The sequence below is a fragment of the Nesoenas mayeri genome, assembly GCF_963082525.1.
Source record: "Nesoenas mayeri genome assembly, chromosome: 24".
Taxonomy (NCBI): Eukaryota; Metazoa; Chordata; class Aves; order Columbiformes; family Columbidae; genus Nesoenas; species Nesoenas mayeri.
The window spans coordinates 6471037-6489584 of record NC_137546.1 but is presented as its reverse complement, the minus strand read 5'-3'; the positions used below and the strand labels follow the sequence as shown (position 1 = coordinate 6489584).

Genomic DNA, 18548 nt, shown 5'->3' with positions numbered 1-18548 from the left:
CATGAAGTTTAAAGCAATTTAAATAATAGGGGCTCTAAAATTTCATCCTCATGGACATGCAAAGATGGAACTTAAATTTGTGTGGGGTGTTATGAAAAACTCTCCATTCAAATCCACCGTGTCCTGTTGAGCTCAGGCGTCACCCTTCCAGCAGCTGGACATGAAGACTGTCAATGGTTGGACTCGATCTTTAAGGCCTTTTCCAACCAAAATGATTCTGTGCTATTCACGAGGCGTTTTACAAACGCTCGTTTACAACAGAACCCACATCAGTGCTCAGCACGACGACACTGATGAGATCTTTGTGCCATCATATGAATCTATTGTGTTTCAATAATGCTGCGGGCAGAAAGGTTCTGGGTGCCCAAGCCTCTCTCTGCATGGCAGCCGTAACTACACGCAGGAGTGGAGCCGGTGCCGCTCGGGATCACCGCGCGTCTCTCACTATTTACTCCCCATTCTGCTGATGCCCAACAGTGACGTCCCGCGACGCCGCGCAGCGAATAACGTGCGATGCTGGAGATGCCGCAGCCCTTCTCGCCCAAAAAATCCCCCGTGCGGCACGTGGACTGATGTGCACTGCACACCTATTTAGCAAAATTCTTTATTTACATTCCAAAAGGTTAAAAAAAATATATAGAGAGGCTGATTATTAAATACCGTCAGGAGAACGTCGAGAGCGTGGGTCTGCAGACAGGGCTGCGGGGGCTGGAGATGGAACCGCAGGAGCCCTGGAACGGAGAAGAAACAAGTCAGTTCAAACACCAGGGCCAGTTCTGTTTAAGTCAATGATCAATGATCAATGATCTGGACAAAGGGATCGAGGGCACCGCCAGTACTTTCACAGCTGGGTGGGAGCGCTGATCTGCAGGGCAGGAGGCTCTGCAGAGGGATCTGGACCAGCTGGAGCGATGGGCTGAAGCCACTTGTCTGAGGTCCAACAAGGCCGAGTGCCGGGTCCTGCACGTGGGTCACAACAGCCCCATGAACGCGGCAGGTTCGGGGAGGAGCGGCTGGAAAAGGACCTGGGGGTGTTGGTGACAGCGGCTGAACATGAGCCAGTGTGTGCGCAGGTGGCCAAGAGGCCACCAGCATCCTGGCTGGTACCAGCACTGGTGTGGCCAGCAGGGCCAGGGCAGCGACTGTCCCTGTGCTGGGCACAGTGAGGCCAAACTGTGAATCCTGGGGCAGTTTTGGGCCCCTCAGGACAAGAAACCCCTTGAGGTGCTTGAGCGAGTGGAGAGAAGGGAACGGAGCTGGTGAGGGGCTGGAGCACAATGTGATGGAGCGGCTGAGGGACCTGGGGGTTCAGCTGGAGAACAGGAGCTGAGGGGAGACCTCCTGATCTCTGAACTGCCTGAAAGGAGCTTGGAGCCAGGGGGGTCGGGCTCTGCTCCCCAGGAACAAGCGCCAGGAGCAGAGGAAACGGCCTCAAGTTGCGCCAGGGGAGGTTGAGGTTGGATGTGGGAACAATTTCTTCCCCATAGGGCTGTGGGGCATTGGAACAGGCTGCCCAGGGCAGTGCTGGAGTCACCATCCCTGGAGGGCTGGACAGACGGACATGAGGCTCTCAGGACATGGGGCAGGGCTGGGGTGGGTTATGGTTGGACTTGGTGATCTTGAGAGGCTTTTCCCACCCAAATGATTCTATGATATGCTCAGCAGCCGTTCCCAACTCATCCCCAGGCCAGGCAGTGACTCCAGGTGCCCCTACAGCGGTTTGCAGTGCGTTCTCTTCGCTGCACTCGCTGTCTCACGTCAGCCCCAAGCTACAGAACTCGGGGTCCCCCGGCTCTCCACACACCTGCATCTACCTCTGAACCTAAAACCCACAGCACCTGCTTCTCCTGCCTGATTTTGGGGATCTCAACAAGTAACTGATTTAGCTGCCTGAAGTTGGGTAAGAACTCTCTTGTCTACATGCGGTGCAGGAAGGTGCTTCCTCAGAGCCGGCTGGGAAACCAAGCAAAGCAGCACTAGAAATGAGAAGCCACCCATCTCCAATTTGATGCTGCCAGAGCTCATGTGCTCCAAATAAACACGATCAACAAGCCTGGGCCTGAGGACAACCCTAAAGGGGACCCGACCCACCAGCACAGCTCTGCATGGCCGCAGGAGTCTGGTCATAAGGTTGTCCCTGTCTTCAAAAGCCTCTAAATGCCACCAGAAGTACTGGGGGAATGAAATGACGATCACATTCCATGTTGTCACTCCATCAAACAGGAGCTCGCAGGGGTTGGAGTGCTGCGGATCTGAAAGAGTTTGTTAGGGGAGCGGACGTGTCCTCACGGGCAACCGCAGACGTCTGGGAATCATTTGATGGACGGTCAAAAATGGTGGGGATTTGCTTTTGTCAGTGCCCGCCCGCTGACATCTGAAAAATCAGCAACCAAAAGGCTAATACAGCAGATTTCTGACAAGCTGCAGCCTGACTCGTTGAAATCTAGACAGATTTGTTTAAATGCTTGTGTTTTTTATGGTGAAGTGGGTGGAAAAATGGAAACAGAACAATGTGCACGAGCCCGAGCTCTGTCTTGAGCCCACTGGTTTAACCCAAGTGAAACCTCAATACTAGTAACTGCTGGAAACATCTCCCTTTGGGTGAGGGCAGTGGGATTTTTACAAGTTAGGACTATGTAACGTGATAACTTCTTGGCCCTCCATAGCTGTACTGAGCAAGGTGGCTCAAATCCTTCTTCCCTCCCCAAGGATGTTCTGCTCTCTGAGCAACCAGAGGGTTCACAGCAGCCTAAGCCCACCCAAGGCTCAGCTTCCACAGCTCCATCATCCCCGCAATGGCAGCTGCAAGACCAGGACCACCGGGTGCTGCCGCGGGTGCTGGGGTGGCTCAGGGGAAGCCAGCACAGGGAGTGGAGCTGGCAAATCCTAACGCTGTGAGAGAAGCATTTTCTGGTGCTTCACGGAGCCGAGTCAGCTCTTTGCAGACTTAAATGCGAAAATAAGTCAGGGAAAAGCACAGAACAGATCAGCCCCGAGCTCAATTGTGCTGGGGACAGCAGGGTGACCATGAGCCAGCACTGGGCCCTTGTGGCCAGGAAGCCAATGGGACCTGGGGTGGGTTAGAAGGGGGTGGTCAGTAGGTCAGAGAGGTTCTCCTGCCCCTCTGCTCTGCCCTGGGGAGACCACACCTGGAATCTTGTGTCCAGCTGTGGCCCCTCAGTTCCAGCAGGACAGGGAACTGCTGCAGAGAGTCCAGCGCAGCCACCAAGATGCTGGAGGGAGTGGAGCATCTCCCGTGTGAGGAAAGACTGAGGGAGCTGGGGCTCTGGAGCTGGACAAGAGGGACTGAGGGGGGACTCATTCCTGGGGATCAAGATGGAAAGGGGCAGTGTCAGGAGGATGGAGTCAGGCTCTGCTGGTGACAACCAGTGACAGGACAAGGGGCAATGGGTGCAAACTGGAACACAGGAGGTTCCGCTTAAATATGAGAAGAAACTTCATGGTGAGGGTGTCAGAGCCTGGCCCAGGCTGCCCAGGGGGGTTGTGGAGTCTCCTTCTGTGCAGACATTCCAACCCGCCTGGACACCTTCCTGTGTAACCTCATCTGGGTGTTCCTGCTCCATGGGGGGATTGCACTGGATGAGCTTTCCAGGGCCCTTCAGCCCCTGACACTCTGGGATTCTGTGGGTGCCCAGGAAGATGGGGACTGTGCTGGTTTGACTGAAAATGGGTTAATTTTCTTCATGCAGTTAGAAACCTTTCTTTTTCCTAGCTAGCACACCCATTATCTGGACTTAGATTGAGAACAGCAGGTAACACCCCAGCACAGAGTTAATGTTCTGAATTGCTCTGGTCTGAGAGCCAAGGACACTCGGAGCTCTGCCCGCAGGCGTGAGGCAGAGATGGGGCAGAGCTGGACTCACAGCCAGACTGACCAAGAAGGGTATTCCACCCCATTAGCATCATGCTAATTATCTAAGGAGAGTTGGGAACTTCCAGTTCTGGGTCTACCGCTCTCTCTGGTTCTTCTCTCTCTGGGGGCAGCCGGGAAGTTTCGGTCAGGATGTTTAGCCCGGACTTTTGCCATTTTGCAGAGGCTTTTCTGCCTTTTTCCTCCTTTTCTCACTGTTGACCAAGTGCTGCTCGCTGGGACTGGCTGCTTGGTTGTGGACAGAGTTCATGAGGAACTGCCTTGAGTATCTTTCATTTCTATTACATATATATTATATATATTTACTAGTAGTGTATTAGTATTTTGTTATTTTATTAAACTGTGTCCATCTCAATCCAAGTCTCTCCCTTCCCTTTTGATTCTCCCCCATTGAGGGTGGGGAAGGGGCTGAGCGAGCTGCCGCGGCGGCATTGCCAGCTGGGGTTAAACCACGACAGGGACTTACCGCACCTCTGCTCCACTGCTTTACATTTCCCCGCACTGCGAGATGACAACGGGCAGCTTGGGTTTGTTATTTGGACCCGTAGGCACATTCTGGGGGCAAACAAATATATAATGTTAAACCTAATAAAAATACAGTGAATCCAGTCAGCGACAGTGAATCCAGTGAGCGACAAGGGAAGTGATCTGTACTCTGTATAGGCTGAATTAACCCTGTGCTCTGCACTGGGGAGGCCACACCTGGAGTGTTGTGTTCAGTTCTGGGCCCCTCAGCTCAGGAAAGAGATTGAAGTGCTGGAGGGTCCAGAGAAGAGCAACAAGACTGGGGAAGGGACTTGAGCACAAGCCCTATGGGGAGAGGCTGAGGGAGCTGGGCTTGTTCAGTCTGGAGAAGAGGAGGCTCAGAGCTGAGCTCAGCACTCTCTAGAACTACCTGAAGGGCAGTTCTAGCCAGGGGGGGATTGGGCTCTTCTCCCAGGCATCAGCAATAGGACAAGGGGCCATGGGCTTCAACTCTGCCAGGGGAAATTGAGGCTGGAGATTAGAAAGCAATTCTGTGCAGAGAGTGGTCAGGCATTGGAATGGCTGCCCAGGGAGGTGCTGGACTCACCGGCCCTGGAGGTGTTTAAACTGAGATTGGCCATGGCACTTAGTGCCATGATCTGGTCAATGGGCTGGAGTTGGACCAAGGGTTGGACTGGATGATCTCTGAGGTCTTTCCAACCCAGTCCATTCTGTGATTCTGTGGTTCTGTGACAATACTTGAGGAGCGAGTCAGAAGTGTCTGTGTGACACAAGGAACAGGGAAATCTGGACACAGCTCTGGGTGACAGATGCACCCTCCTGTGTTTTGGCAACAGGCCCAGCCATGAGCCGGTGACATCGGTGTGCGCAGAGTTTGGGACACGGAGCAGAGCCCGACCCTTTGAGCAGGAGGGAAGGGACGAAGCCAAACCGGGAGAGCTCCTCACAAGATGCGGCTGGCACCGCGTTGCTAGAGGCCGCTCTGGCTTCAATCTTTAAAGTTACTAATTACAGCTGTAACAAGAAAAGCAAACATAGGTTGGTACAGAAGCGGAATCCACGTATGAGAGGGTCACAGCACCACCCTGAAGCTCTCCTTCTTTCATGAATCTATCATAAATCTACCACTTATTTCCCTGAATTTGCCCCTCAGTGAGCGTATTTATCTGCAGCTCCTGGAAGCCCGTAGAAGATTTAATTTTTCTAATTAAACACGCTGATCACAGATCAGCAGAACTGATGATGTAGCATCCACCGAGTAACCGCAGGCGATGGCACAACGTGATCCGCTCGGCCCCGTCCGAGCTGCTGATGGAACAGCTTTGCAACTCGGCTTCCTGAACAAATGCAAAGCGTCGCAAATAAAGCCACGAGAACACAATCCCCGCTCAAAGACCGAGTGGCCGCCACGAGACACCGCGCGCCAAACCCCGGCTGCGCGACCGCCTGCGCCGTGGAAGATTTCCTGCTATTTTATAGCAATGACAACCGGTAATACCAGTTATCAGCACTGGTATTCCCTGCTATCTGGCAAACAGACAGCGGGAGAGGACAGAACAACCCTCGTTAATCCTCTATGGGATAGAAATAGGTGAATTCAACTTACCTCAATTTTTCTCATGACCAACAGCCCATCGACAATTTTACCTAGAACGAGAAAACCGAACCACTTCAGTATGGGCAGTTTTCACCTTTACCCCCTCACACATCACAAGTTCATGTGGTTTTGTTCCCCCTGAAAAGTCCTGTGCAGTGAGAGCTACTGGGCACACCAGTGTTGATCAGTGATCTCTGAACCGGTACAGGAGACAACCCCCCTGAAAACACTTCCCAGTTCAGAACAGACTAAGAACACTCGCCCATCCCAAGGAGGGCACAACCAGAACAACGGAGGTTCTGAGCTGCCAGCTCAAAACACAGCGTGAACCAGCTCTCCAACACGCAACCTTCCTAACGACACAAAAAAGGGCAGGAATGGTACCGGTGTTACTCGGGAATCGGAGGAAGGAGTAAGCAGGACACGGGCTTAGCGGCTGCACCCCTGGAATCCCCCAGCGCAAGTGGCAGATGTGAAGAGCCAGCACGTGTGGTTTCATTGAATTATTATGTAAAAACTCTGCTGAAAGCTCAATTCTCTCTCAGCGTGGAGAAGAAAGAGGTCCCCTCATCTTTGTGCCCTGGCACAAGGATTTATGTACGATACGCCAACCAAGGAATTGACCTGGATTAAAGCTGATCAGGGAAAAATCGTTTCATTTCACCTGGGCAGGAACAACCCTCGGGACCAGCACAGGTTGGGGGACCTGCTGAAAGCAGCTCTGCAGAGAAGGACCTGGGAGTTCTGGGGACAACAGGGTGACCGTGAGTCACCAATGTGCCCGTGTGGCCAAGAGGCCAATGGGACCTGGGGTGTGTGAGGAACAGTGTGAGCAGCAGGTCAGGGAGGTTGTTCCTCCCCCTCTGCTCTGCCCTGGGGAGGCCCCATCTGCACAACTGGGGCCAGATCGGGGCTCCCCAGTTTCAGAAGGACAAGGAATTACTGGAGAGAGTCCAGCGAGAGCTACAAAGATGCTGAGGGCTCTGGAGCATCTTTGTGATGAGGAGACACTGAGACAGCTGGGGCTGTTGAGCTGGAGAAGAGAAGCTGAGAGGGATCTGATCAATGGATCAATATCTCAGGGTGGGTGTCAGAGGATGGACCAGACTCTGTTCAGTGGTGCCCAACGCCAGGGTGAGGGACAACGGGCACAGACTGAAGCACAGGAGGCTCCATCTGGACAGGAGCAGAAACTTGTTTGCTGGGAGGTGCCAGAGCCTGGCCCAGGCTGCCCAGAGCGGGTGTGGAGTCTCCTGCTCTGAGACATTCAAACCCCCTGGGATCCTGTGTGATCTGCTCTGTGACCTGCGCTGGCAGGGCTGGGCTGGGGATCTGCAGAGCTCCTGCAGCCCAACAGCCTGGGCTTCTGGGATTTCAACCACCATCTGAGTCTCTGGCTGCACAGACGCCACCGCTGGCACAGCGAGGGGGGACGAACCAGCAGCCCACGGCTGTTTATTGGAGCGGGGAGGCCCCGAGCTGTTCCCCCAGCCCCGCGCCGCAGGTACTCACCAAACACAACGTGTTTTCCGTCCAACCAGTCACACTTGGAGCACGTAATGAAGAACTGGCAGCCGTTGGTGCTGGGACCGCTGTTCGCCTGCAGGTGGAGAGCGGCAAAACAGATGAGGACTTCCCAAAACTCAAAGCAGATGCATCTCGAGTAAGAAAGAGCTGTTGCTCTAGACCAACCTTTTGCTACAGAAACCAAAGGAAACAAGATACACGCGTGCAGGAGAGAACCCTGGCAGAAAGAAAGAAGCTAGAAGGTTTCCTCAGAATAAACCCCAAACGTGTTTCAGCGACCGGGATGAGAAAGGTGCCAACCGCCGGCTCACAGAGCCGTGTCTTGTGGGTGTAAAATTTGATTCACATCCGAGCGCGACACCCAGAGATTCGCGCTCTGCTATGAAAACATCGCAGCAACGCTTCAGTCCGCTTCAATACGTCACAGTTCCGTGACAACCAGAACGACCCCAGAGCCAACACACAGATTACGTTGGGGCAAAAGGAACTGCGGTATTTGCACTGTCAAAATTCACCATTTGACATTGGATACGTTCATAAATAAATGTGGTTATGTTATACATTGTTTTAACGAGCTTTTCTTGCTTTATGGTGGTTGTTTTTTTGCTTCTGACTTATTACTTGCTGTTTATTTTCTATTTCTTTCAGACTATGGAAATGATGTTAGACAAAAAGCAAATTTGAGCAATTTTCTTATGCGAGTTCAAAATGAGCCATAAAGTGGCGGAGAAAACTCGCAACATCAACAAGGCACTTGGCCCAGGAGCTGCTAATGAACGTGGTTCGTTAACACGCAGTGGTGGCTCCAGAAGTTTGGCAAAGGAGACGAGAGCCTTGAAGATGCAGAGCAGAGCAGCGGTGACAATGACCAGCTGAGAGCGACCACCAGAGCTGATCCTCTTAAAACCACACGAGGAGGTGCCGAAGAACTCAACACCAAGCAGAGCTCAATGTCGAACCACCCTACGGTCATTGGGCATTTGAAGCAAATGGGAAAGGTGAAAAAGCTTGATAAGCAGGTGTCAAAAATCAAAAAGATCATCATTTTGAAGCATTGTTTTCTCCTCTTCTACACAACAACAATGAACCATTTCTCAGTCGGATTGCGGCGTGTGACAAAAAGTGGATGTTATGCAACAAGCGGTGACAACCAGCTCAGCGGTTGGGCTGAGAAGAGCATCCAAAGCGCTTCCCAAAGCCAAACCCGCACCAGGAGAAGGTCGCAGTCGCTGTTTGGTGCTCTGCTGCCGGTCTGATCCACTCCAGCTTTCTGAATCCCGGTGAAACCGTCACATCTGACTGGGGAGATGCACCAAAAACCGCAGCCGGCATCGGTCGCCAGAAAGCGCCCGACCGCACGTCGCACAACGGACACGTCAAATGTTGAATGAACTGGGCTAAGTTTCGCCTCGTCCACCGCATTCTCCCAACCTCCCGCCAAGCGACGGCCGCTTCTCCAAGCATCTCAGCAACTTTCTGCAGGGAAAACGCTCCCACAGGCAGCGAGATGCAGAAAGTGCTTTCCAAGAGTTAACGGAATCCTGACACATGGAGTTTTACACTAAAAATAATCAAACTTATTTCTCATTGGCAAAAATGTGTTGATTGTAATGGTGCCTATCTTGGTTAATAAAGACGTGCCTCATTTTGGGGCATGTTTTGTGGATGAATAACAAACCCAAAGGCAGCGGTTTTAGGGGCCGGGCGGCTCCAAGAGCTGCAGAAGCAGCAGCTGCGGCTGGGAACGCTGAAGCACGGGCTCCACTTGCTCTCCATTGCAAAACTGAACGTATTGTTCTGTCGGGCAACACGCAACCGCTGCAGTTTTTCCTACGACGTTGAACAGGAAGCACATGTTACAAAAGCCACCATGGAAACGCCACCGTGGCTTTGAAACTCCCAAATCTCTTTGTTTCGTCCTTGCTGAGGTCAGTGGTTGATAACAGGATCAGGGAAGAAAGAACCGTCACCACTTGGTGCTGTATGAAAGCTACACACATTAAACTATTCTGAAAGCAAAGCCTGACCCAGAACTGCACCAGGTAAGAACAGGTCAGGACTTCGCGTTACTCAACTATTAACCCAGGAGTAATGTTCTGACTGGTGGTTACAAAGCGGGTCTTTGACACCTCACATCCAACGGTGCAAAGAGTTTATTTGCTTAGGAAAAGGGCACAGAGAAAGAACCAAGGGCTCTGAGCGTTCTAATGTCATTATTCAACACTCACCATGGAGAGCAGCCCAGGAGCAGAGTGTTTCAGCTTGAAGTTCTCATCCGCAAAAGGTCCCCGGTAGATGCTGGCGACGCCGGTGCCGTCCCCCTGCGTGAGAGGTGCCGCTCAGCCGCGGTATCACAGTATCACAGTATGTTTGGGATTGGAAGGGACCTCAAAAGATCATCCAGTCCAATCTCCCTGCTGGAGCAGGAACGCCCAGGTGAGGTCGCACAGGAACATGTCCAGGTGGGTCTTGAATGTCTCCAGAGAAGGAGACTCCACAACCCCCCTGGGCAGCCTGGGCCAGGCTCTGACACCCTTACTGAGAAGAAGTTTCTTCTCAAATTTAAGTGGAACCTCTTGTGTTCCAGCTTGATCCCATTACCCCTTGTCCTATCATTGTTTGCCACCGAGAAGAGCCTGGCTCCATCCTCATGGCACTCACCCTTTATATATTTATAAACATTAATAAGGTCACCCCTCAGTGTCCTCTTGTCCAGCTCCAGAGCCCCAGCTCCCTCAGCCTTTCCTCACACGGGAGATGCTCCACTCCCTCCAGCATCTTGGTGGCTGTGCTGGACTCTCTGCAGCAGTTCCCTGTCCTGCTGGAACTGAGGGGCCACAGCTGGACACAAGATTCCAGGTGTGGTCTCCCCAGGGCAGAGCAGAGGGGCAGGAGAACCTCTCTGACCTACTGACCACCCCCTTCTAACCCACCCCAGGTCCCATTGGCTTCCTGGCCACAAGGGCCCAGTGCTGGCTCATGGTCACCCTGCTGTCCCCAGGACCCCCAGCTCCCTTTCCCCTACGCTGCTCTCTAACAGGTCATTCCCCAACTTACACTGGAACCTGGGGTTGTTCCTGCCCAGATTCAAGACTCTACACTTGCCCTTGTTCTATTTCATTAAATTTTTCATTTTCAGCATTTCCCAAGAGCGTGACCACCTCTGCGGCCACAAAGTCTTCTCTATTTGTGAAGAAAATTCGCTAACAAAAATTAATTTGGACTTAAACTCTCCCTTGCATGAGACGATTGGTTCTGTACTTAGGGTCTCTCTCCACAAAGCAAGTAGAAATTCAGAGGATTTCTTGTTTGTAGGGAGAGGAGAAGGACAACAGGATAAAATAATATGATCTTTGCAAGTTTGAAAAGCCTTTCGCTGCATGGCTGTGGTTTCTTCTTTTAGAGAGGAAATATTTAGAGGGAAAATATTTTGGGAAGAAGAAGGAACGTTCACCCGAGACTCCAGATTTGTCTCCACATGCACTATGTTCTGTTGCAGTCAGATGGCAGCAACGCTATGAGAAAACCTCTGGGTACCCACAGACTGAGATCCCACATGTCAGCATGGACTAAACTGCATTATACCACGTAGGAAAACACAACAGGAAAGCAGAGGTACGTACGTTTACAAAGTCACCTCCTTGGATCATGAAATCCTTTATTACCCTAAAGAAGTAAAACAACAACTTAGTTCTCAGTAGAAAAATGCCTCGAGAAGCTTAAAATGTAGTAAAAAGGAGTTCTGTCCCAGCACAACACAAGTTATCGGGTCTGTGGATGCTGCAGTCTCCAATTTATGGCAAGTGTTAATTAGTGCTGCTACGGGACAATCCGGGAGTCAGCGCCGCTCGATCAGATGAGGTGACAGATGCCACAAATGATCGGTGTCCTGGCACATGAGCAACATGGATCCCTCCCCATGACCCCAACGCGCAACACCTGACAGTCCCCAAACCCCAGAGAGACAGAGACAACACCAGCGCTGAGCTACAAATGCCTCCCAGGCAGGACTCAAACCCACACCCAGCTCAGCCTGCTGTTTGTAATTAGTTATAATTACCTGTGGAAAGTGCTTCCTTTATAACCTATGGGGACACCATCCTTCCTGCAAGGAAATAAAGAGGAAAAATCATTGCAGTTCACGGGATATCCCAACACCAAACCCTCCCCGGGGTCCCCAAGCGTCGCCCTGTACGTCACCAGCCGCCTGGACACGCGGCCAAGCGCTGCGGCCCCGGGCTCTCGGCCAAGGGAAACCTCAGGTGAGCTCTGCACATAAAACCCTGCGGTTTCCTACAATATCCACAGCGTCACCTTGACGGGATCCCACTCAAACTGCAGCACGAGCACGTGGGATTTGCAGCAGGGCTATTTAGAGCAACCTGAGCGCAAACTAAGTCATGCCCAAAAGGGAAAGTCTGACATCTCCATCACCGACTGAGCCCGTCGCGGTTTCACCAGAGCAGATTGCTGTAACTCTTTTGTACTCGTGTAAGAAAAACTTCCATGTGAGCCTTATTCCTGCTCACCCGCCGCATTTCCCTGCGGGCTGCTCCGTAACCCACTCACCTGAATTCACCCGTACAGAACTGCCTGCAAGACAAAAAGAGAGCAGAGCATGAGCCTCGGCTGAACGCCAGGACGCAGAGGATGGCGCCTGGCGAACACGCACCCGCTGCTCTGCGGGACACTGCTCACCGCACCCGAGACACCCCCGGCGACACGGGAACCGGCACCAACTCCTCCCCGGTCCCATCTCAGAGCAAACTCTGCACTTTCTGCAGCTGAGGAGGTTGAGTATTTAACACCAAGGTTGTACGACACCAAACGTGGAGCTGGCCTTGTGCTTCACAGAAAACAGGGTATATTTGGGTACATTCATTTTGCCTGTGGAGGCAGAATGTCCCAGTGGCACATCCTTAGACTCACAGAATAGAATCATTTGGGTGGGAAAAGCCCCTCAGGATCATCAAGTCCAACCGTAACCCAGCCCTGTCCCTGCCCCATGACCTGAGAACCTCCTGTCCGTCTGTCCAACCCTCCAGGGATGGTGACTCCAGCACTGCCCTGGGCAGCCTGTTCAATGCCCCACAGCCCTTTGGGGAAGAAATTGTTCCCCAGATCCAACCTCAAACTCTCCTGGCACAACCTGAGGCCATTTCCTCTCATCCTGTTGCTTGTTACTTGGGAGCAGAGCCCGACCCCCCTGGCTCCAAGCTCCTTTCAGGCAGTTCAGAGATCAGAAGGTCTCCCCTCAGCTCCTGTTCTCCAGCTGAACCCCCAGGTCCCTCAGCTGCTCCATCACACTTGTGCTCCAGCCCCTCACCAGCTCCGGTCCCTTCTCTCCACTCGCTCCAGCACCTCAAGGCCTTTCTTGGTGTGAGGCCCCTTCAGGCAGCGGCTCAGAACTCTCCCATGACATTAAGGTTCTGCCTTGTACAAATGCACTGAGCACAACAGCAGCTCCGCACAGGGAGCAGAGGGGCTGGAGTCATCACCTTCCAGCCAGACGGGATCCCCATGGGATCCGGGTGCTGCTCGGTCTCGTCTCTCTGGGGACGGGGAGAGGAGCAGAGCGGGCGCTGGTTCTGGGGAGCGGCTCTGTCACCAGAGATGATCCCGCACCCGGCACCCGTCTGGGAGCTGCGCTGGGAACGGCGGCTGCTGCTCACCTGAAGTTCTCTGCGGTTTTGGGAACGACGTCAGCGAACAGCTCGATCTTCATGCGCCCGACCTCCTGGGGACACGGCGGCCACATCAGCCCCTGGGCCCCACCCCCACAGCCCAGCACCAACCCCCAGAGCCCCCTGCTGCACCCCCAGCCCCGCAACCCCCCACAGCACCACTGCCAGCCCTGCCCCACAGCCCCTGGACCCCGCAGTGCACCGAGCCCCCCGCTGCTCCCTAAACCCCCCTGCTGCTCCCCAAAACCCCCCCTGCTGCTCCCCAAAACCCACCCTGATGCTCCCAAAACCCCCCCTGCTGCTCCCCAAACCCCCCCTGCTGCTCCCCAAAACCCCCCCTGCTGCTCCCCAAAACCTCCCCTGCTGCTCCCCAAAACTCCCCCCGCTGCTCCACAAAACCCCCCTCTGCTGCTCCCCAAACCCCCCCCTGCTGCTCCCCAAACCACCCCCTGCTGCTCCCCAAAACCCAACCCCACTGCCCCCCCGAAAATCCAACCCCACTGCCCCCCCAAACCCCCTCCCTGCTGCCCTCACCCCCCACTGCCCCCCCTAAGCTGACATCACTGCTCCCCCATAACCCCTCTACTGCCCCCCCAACCCCCCCGTGCTCCCCAAACCCCTCCCCCTCAGCCCCCAAATTCCCCTGCCCCCCCAAACCCCGCCCCACCGCTCACCTCAAGCTCTCCCCGCGCCGCCCCAGCTGCCCCCACCACGAACCCCTAAACCCTTCAGTGCCCCCACCCCACACCCCGCTCCGTGCTCCCCCCGCCCCGGCCGGGCCCGTCCCGCACCTGCCCGCCGATGGTGACATCGAAAAACACCACCGGGTTGTTGGGGTTCAGCGCCAGCGCCGACATGGCGGCCACGGCGCCCGGAAGCAAGAGCTGCGGGGGAAGCGGAAGAGGCGCCGGTAATGGCGGCGGGGCGGGGCGGGGCGGGGCGGGGCGGGGCGGGGCGGGGCGGGAAGCGGGATGGGAGGGAAACCGGGAGCGGGCGACGGGAGTGTGGGCAGCGAGACCAGGGCAGGGACCGTCCGTGTACCGGGCACCGTGGGGCCAAACCGCGAATGCTGGGGGCAGTTCTGGGCCCCTCACGCCAAGAAAGGCCTTGGGGTGCTGGAGCGAGTGGAGAGAAGGGAATGGAGCTGGTGAGGGGCTGGAGCACAAGTGTGATGGAGCGGCTGAGGGACCTGGGGGTTCAGCTGGAGAACAGGAGCTGAGGGGAGACCTTCTGATCTCTGAACTGCCTGAAAGGAGCTTGGAGCCAGGGGGGTCGGGCTCTGCTCCCCAGGAACAAGCGCCAGGAGCAGAGGAAATGGCACAGGAGCAAACTTTCACGAGTTTAATCCTGCTTGCTAACTATTGCAACAGCTCCTCTTCCAAATCACTGAGGTCGGCCGGTGTTGCCCTGGCCGGGGGATCCTGGACGTCATCTGCATTCGGCACAGGAGCAGGAGACACCCGGGGAGAGTCCCCAGCAGATCCAGCCCCACGCTCAGCGGCGCCTGGGAGAGAAGCAGCGAGAGCCCGTGTCAGTCGGTCCCAGGTACCAGCGCCTGCTCTGCGCTCTGCGGGACGGGCCAGTGAGGTCTTTGTCCCGGCTGCAGCTGCCCAGGACTGCACAGACGAGACTTGCGCTCTCTGGCTCCCCAGCACAACCCAAGGCCGCCCCTGCCCCCCGGGGCGCTGCAGAACCGCGTCCGGAGCTGCTCACCTGAGCCCGACGGGCTCCCGCTGCGGCCCCGGCTCTGGCCCAGAGTCTTTGCCGGGCGACGGAAGCGTCTGCGCCGCGGCTCCTGCGGGCTCTGGGCAGCGGCTGCTGCCGGCGCCGCGCCGGCCCCGGCAGAAAGGCCGGGCTGTGCGGAGCGGCTCAGGTCCCGCGGGCTCCGTGATGTCTGCACGTTGGGATCCAGGTCTCTGCCCCTCGGCTCCGGCTGCTCCTCCCTTGGCTGCTCGCAGCCTTGTCCACGAAGCGCTGCTGGGCCGTGAGCCCCCCCAGCAGTGGCCAAGCCACGTGGCACAAGAGCCACCAGCTCCTGCAGCCCCTGGATTGAGGCTTTGAGCTGCAGAGAGAGCTGGGAGTGCAGCTCCAGCTGTGCCGAGAGTTCACACACCTGGATGTGGGGAAAAACATCTGTCTGAAATCTCTGTGAAACCCCATCAGATGTTTGGATGGAGGTCACAGCCGTGACAACAGCCGGAAAACAATTGTTAATGACGTTGAAGCTCAGAACGTGCTCAGACAAATCTCTGCTGGGCCTGTTCCCAGAAGATTTTCTTCTCTTCTGGTCACTGAAGGACAAGAACAGCTCAGACCTGCGAGCACCTTCACAGACTCTCTGTACCTTGGCCTTGACCTTGTCCAAGTCCTCTGGCACCCGGGGGTTCTCTCGCGTCAGCCCATCGTGGTGCTGTGTCCCAGCTGCCACTGACGTCTCTTCTGGCCGTCCCATTTCTCTCTAAGGAAACAAACCCAGAGGAGTGTGAAGATAAAGATGAGAAGGCAAAACGGGCATTTTTACTTTCAGTTACAGGTTAATCTACCAAAATCTCTTTTCTAAGGTCATTGCAAAGTGGAGAAATCTCCTCTACTACGACATCTGCTCAGCGGATGATCTCCAGCCATCCTTGGCCAGGGAAGACAACTAAGGACATGGCATCTCTTCGTGAAGATGTTTCCAGCACGTTCTTCTCAGCAGATGCTGAGACGGGGCCTTTGGGCTTTCGCTCGGTTCTTAAAATCACGCCGAAATCGAATCGGATGCCAACGCAAGTGCTGCGGTTGGGCTGCAGCCCTTTCTCCAGGGATGGGGGTGAGGGTCCCCACGGCCAACTCTGCGTATCAACCTTTCCGCTGTTCTTCTGCTACACGAACGAAAACCGAGGCAAGCCCGAGCGCTTCTGCTCACAGATGTGTCTATGAGCGTGTGTCACGGCTTGCCAGAACCTTCCGCAATCCAACAAAACCAGGACAAAGAACCCAGCCCCGTGACGGAGTCCCCGGCGTGGAGCTTCTACCCGCTGGTCGACAGAAGCGCCCGAGAGCCGCGGAGCCACTCTCCTCTGCCCGTTCTGGGCCAGCGCTGCCCTCGCCTCCTGCTCTGCCGTGTCGCGGGCGCGGGAAGGCGTCACTCACCACGGGCTCCGGGGCGGCCTTGTTCTGCGCGTCCCGCAGCTGCTGACGCAGCCAAAGGTTTTCACCCCGCAGCTCGGCCACTTGTTCCCGCAGCTCTTCTGCCCTCTGCACGGCGTCTCTCCTCTCCTGATCCGCCTGGCTGTACAGAGCCTGGTACCGCTCAATCCGCTGCCGGGCCTGCCGTAGTTCTTCTGCTGTGGTTTGTAACGCCGTTGTCTTCCTCCCGATGTTCTTTTTCAGCAGGGTCGCTTCCATCTCCAGCCGAGCAGCTTTTCTTTCGGCTCTGGTTAAAGCCTCTTCCAAGCGCCTGTTGGCTTCCAGCGCCTCAGCCGGGTTCAATTCCATGAGGAGCTGTTGCTCCAGGTCTCCGATAAACTGCTTCACTTCAGCACTTTCTGACGCGTGAAACCTTCCATGGACCCAGCAGAAAGAGGACGAACCCGAACCCGCCGTCGCTTTTGGGGCTCTGGCATCTTGTGCCTGTTCAAAGCCAAAGGACACAAAGGGACAGAGCTCAGGAGAGCAGCTCAAAAGAGGAGAGAGCGGCAGCATTTCGACTCGCAGAGGAGGAACTGTCACCAACTGGACGCCAGGTTCTAAAAGAGTTTTCCACAGCTCTGGGTTCGACATCGCTCCTGGAAAAGTCTGATTTGCATCCGCGTGCAATACGGCCCGAGAGCCAAGACTCCCCTCCGCCATCCCTGGTTTCACTCACCTGCGGCCCAGCGCCGTCGCTCTGGTTGGCGGCTCCTCGCAGCCACAGCTCGTCCCGAACCCGCGGCTGGGACTCGTAGCCACGGCTGCTCCCGGGCGTCGGGCGCGTCCCCCGCGCCGTCCTGCGCCGCAGGAACCGCAAGAGCCTTTCCATGGCGCTGGGACGCTGCTCCACCAGCACCGACCACAGCAGCACCAGCTGCACCAGCTGCACCAGCAACCACCGGCACAGGCTGCACCAGCAGCACCAGCACCAGCTGTAGCAGCACCACTGGAAGGACCTGCAGCAGCAGCAGCAGCACCAGCTCCACCAGCTCCACCAGCAGCACCAGCAGCAGCTCCACCAGCTCCACCAGCAGCACCAGCTCCACCAGCTTCACCAGTACAACCAGCACCAGCAGCACCAGCTCCACCAGCTCCACCCGTACGACCAGCACCAGCAGCAGCAGCTCCACCAGCTCCACCAGCACCAGCTCCACCAGCTTCACCAGTACAACCAGCACCAGCAGCACCAGCTCCACCAGCAGCACCAGCACCAGCAGCACTAGCTTCACCAGTACGACCAGCACCAGCAGCACCAGTTCCACCAGCGGCACGAGCTCCACCAGTAGCACCAGCTCCACCAGTATGACCAGCACCAGCTCCACTGAGAGCACCTGCACCACCAGCAACCAATAGGACTGGCAGCACCAGCAGCACCAGCTCCACCAGCAGCACCAGCTCCACCAGCAGCACCAGCTCCACTAGTAGCACCAGCTCCACCAGTAGCACCAGTAGCACCAATGGCACCAGTAGCACCAGCTCCACCAGCTCCACCAGCTGCACCAGCGCTGTGTGTGAGGGGCCCGGCCAGCGCCCCCGCTATAGTGACGGTGTTTGCTGACGTCATGGGCGGCTCAGTGACGTCACAAGCACTGGGGGGCAGAGGCCGGTGGGGGGGTCCCCGTGCTCAGCACCTCCCTGCGCACACGGGCCAGGCAGGGGGTGTGGGCTCCAGGGTGTCGCTCGCAGCCGCTGCTCAGGGCTCTTGTTGAAGCCCCAGCAAATGCCGCAGCACCAGGTGCCGTGAGCTGCACAGACCCCACAGCTGCTCCCAGAGCCCCGTCAGACGCCCCGTGGCAGCGGCTTTTCCTGCCTGTAAAACCCCTGCGAGACTCAACCCAACGTGCGGATCAGCTCAGAGCTGGAATCCTGCTCTGGCTGCTTCAGCCCGGGAAGCCGCTGGGTTTGGAAATGAGTGTCACAGCCCCTGGTGCCCCGGCCGTGTCCAGCCCCAGGCAGAGCCCCCGGGACCCCCCGCCCGGGACAGGGCCTGGGGTCCCCCGGCATAGGGACATCCGGCTGTGGGCAGAGGGGACAGAGGAGACAGAGGGGACAGGGGCCGGGCAGGGGCGACTCTGGCCAAGGCAGCTCCTGGCAGCACCACGGCCGGGGCTGGACACCCCCTGCCCTGGTTGTGCCCCCAGGGTGTCTGTGGGGTGTCCCCACACCGCTCAAGGTGCCTTTGGGGTGA

At 56.1% G+C, this 18548-nt stretch overlaps 1 protein-coding gene across 2 annotated transcripts; it reads right to left on the bottom strand.

The window, feature by feature from the left end:
* Positions 1-594: 594 nt before the first annotated feature.
* On the bottom strand, positions 595-14086 carry PPIH (peptidylprolyl isomerase H). Of its 2 annotated transcripts, none has more exons than XM_080358871.1 (10): positions 13978-14086; positions 13175-13239; positions 12072-12095; positions 11563-11607; positions 11126-11168; positions 9731-9823; positions 7488-7575; positions 5985-6025; positions 4359-4447; positions 595-731 (listed from the first exon to the last, which is right to left on the bottom strand). In XM_080358871.1, the coding sequence occupies exons 1-9, from the start codon at positions 14041-14043 to the stop codon at positions 4379-4381; spliced, it is 534 nt and encodes a 177-aa protein (XP_080214997.1). In that variant the 5' UTR covers positions 14044-14086; the 3' UTR covers positions 595-731; positions 4359-4378. The 2 variants fall into 2 exon arrangements, with proteins under 2 accessions (XP_080214997.1, XP_080214998.1); XM_080358872.1 differs by having other exon boundaries at positions 4364-4447.
* Between the last annotated feature and the right edge of the window lie 4462 nt (positions 14087-18548).

What these genes read in the sequence shown, in the direction of transcription:
- PPIH (XM_080358871.1), bottom strand. Translation starts at nt 14,043, where the DNA reads ATGTCGGCGCTGGCGCTGAACCCCAACAACCCGGTGGTGTTTTTCGAT. An exon ending in TTCTGTACGGGTGAATTCAG is followed by an intron (nt 11,608 to 12,071) that starts GTGAGTGGGTTA and finishes ATTTCCTTGCAG; the next exon opens with GAAGGATGGTGTCCCCATAG. An exon ending in TGGTCATGAGAAAAATTGAG is followed by an intron (nt 4,448 to 5,984) that starts GTAAGTTGAATT and finishes GTTTGCCCCCAG; the next exon opens with AATGTGCCTACGGGTCCAAA.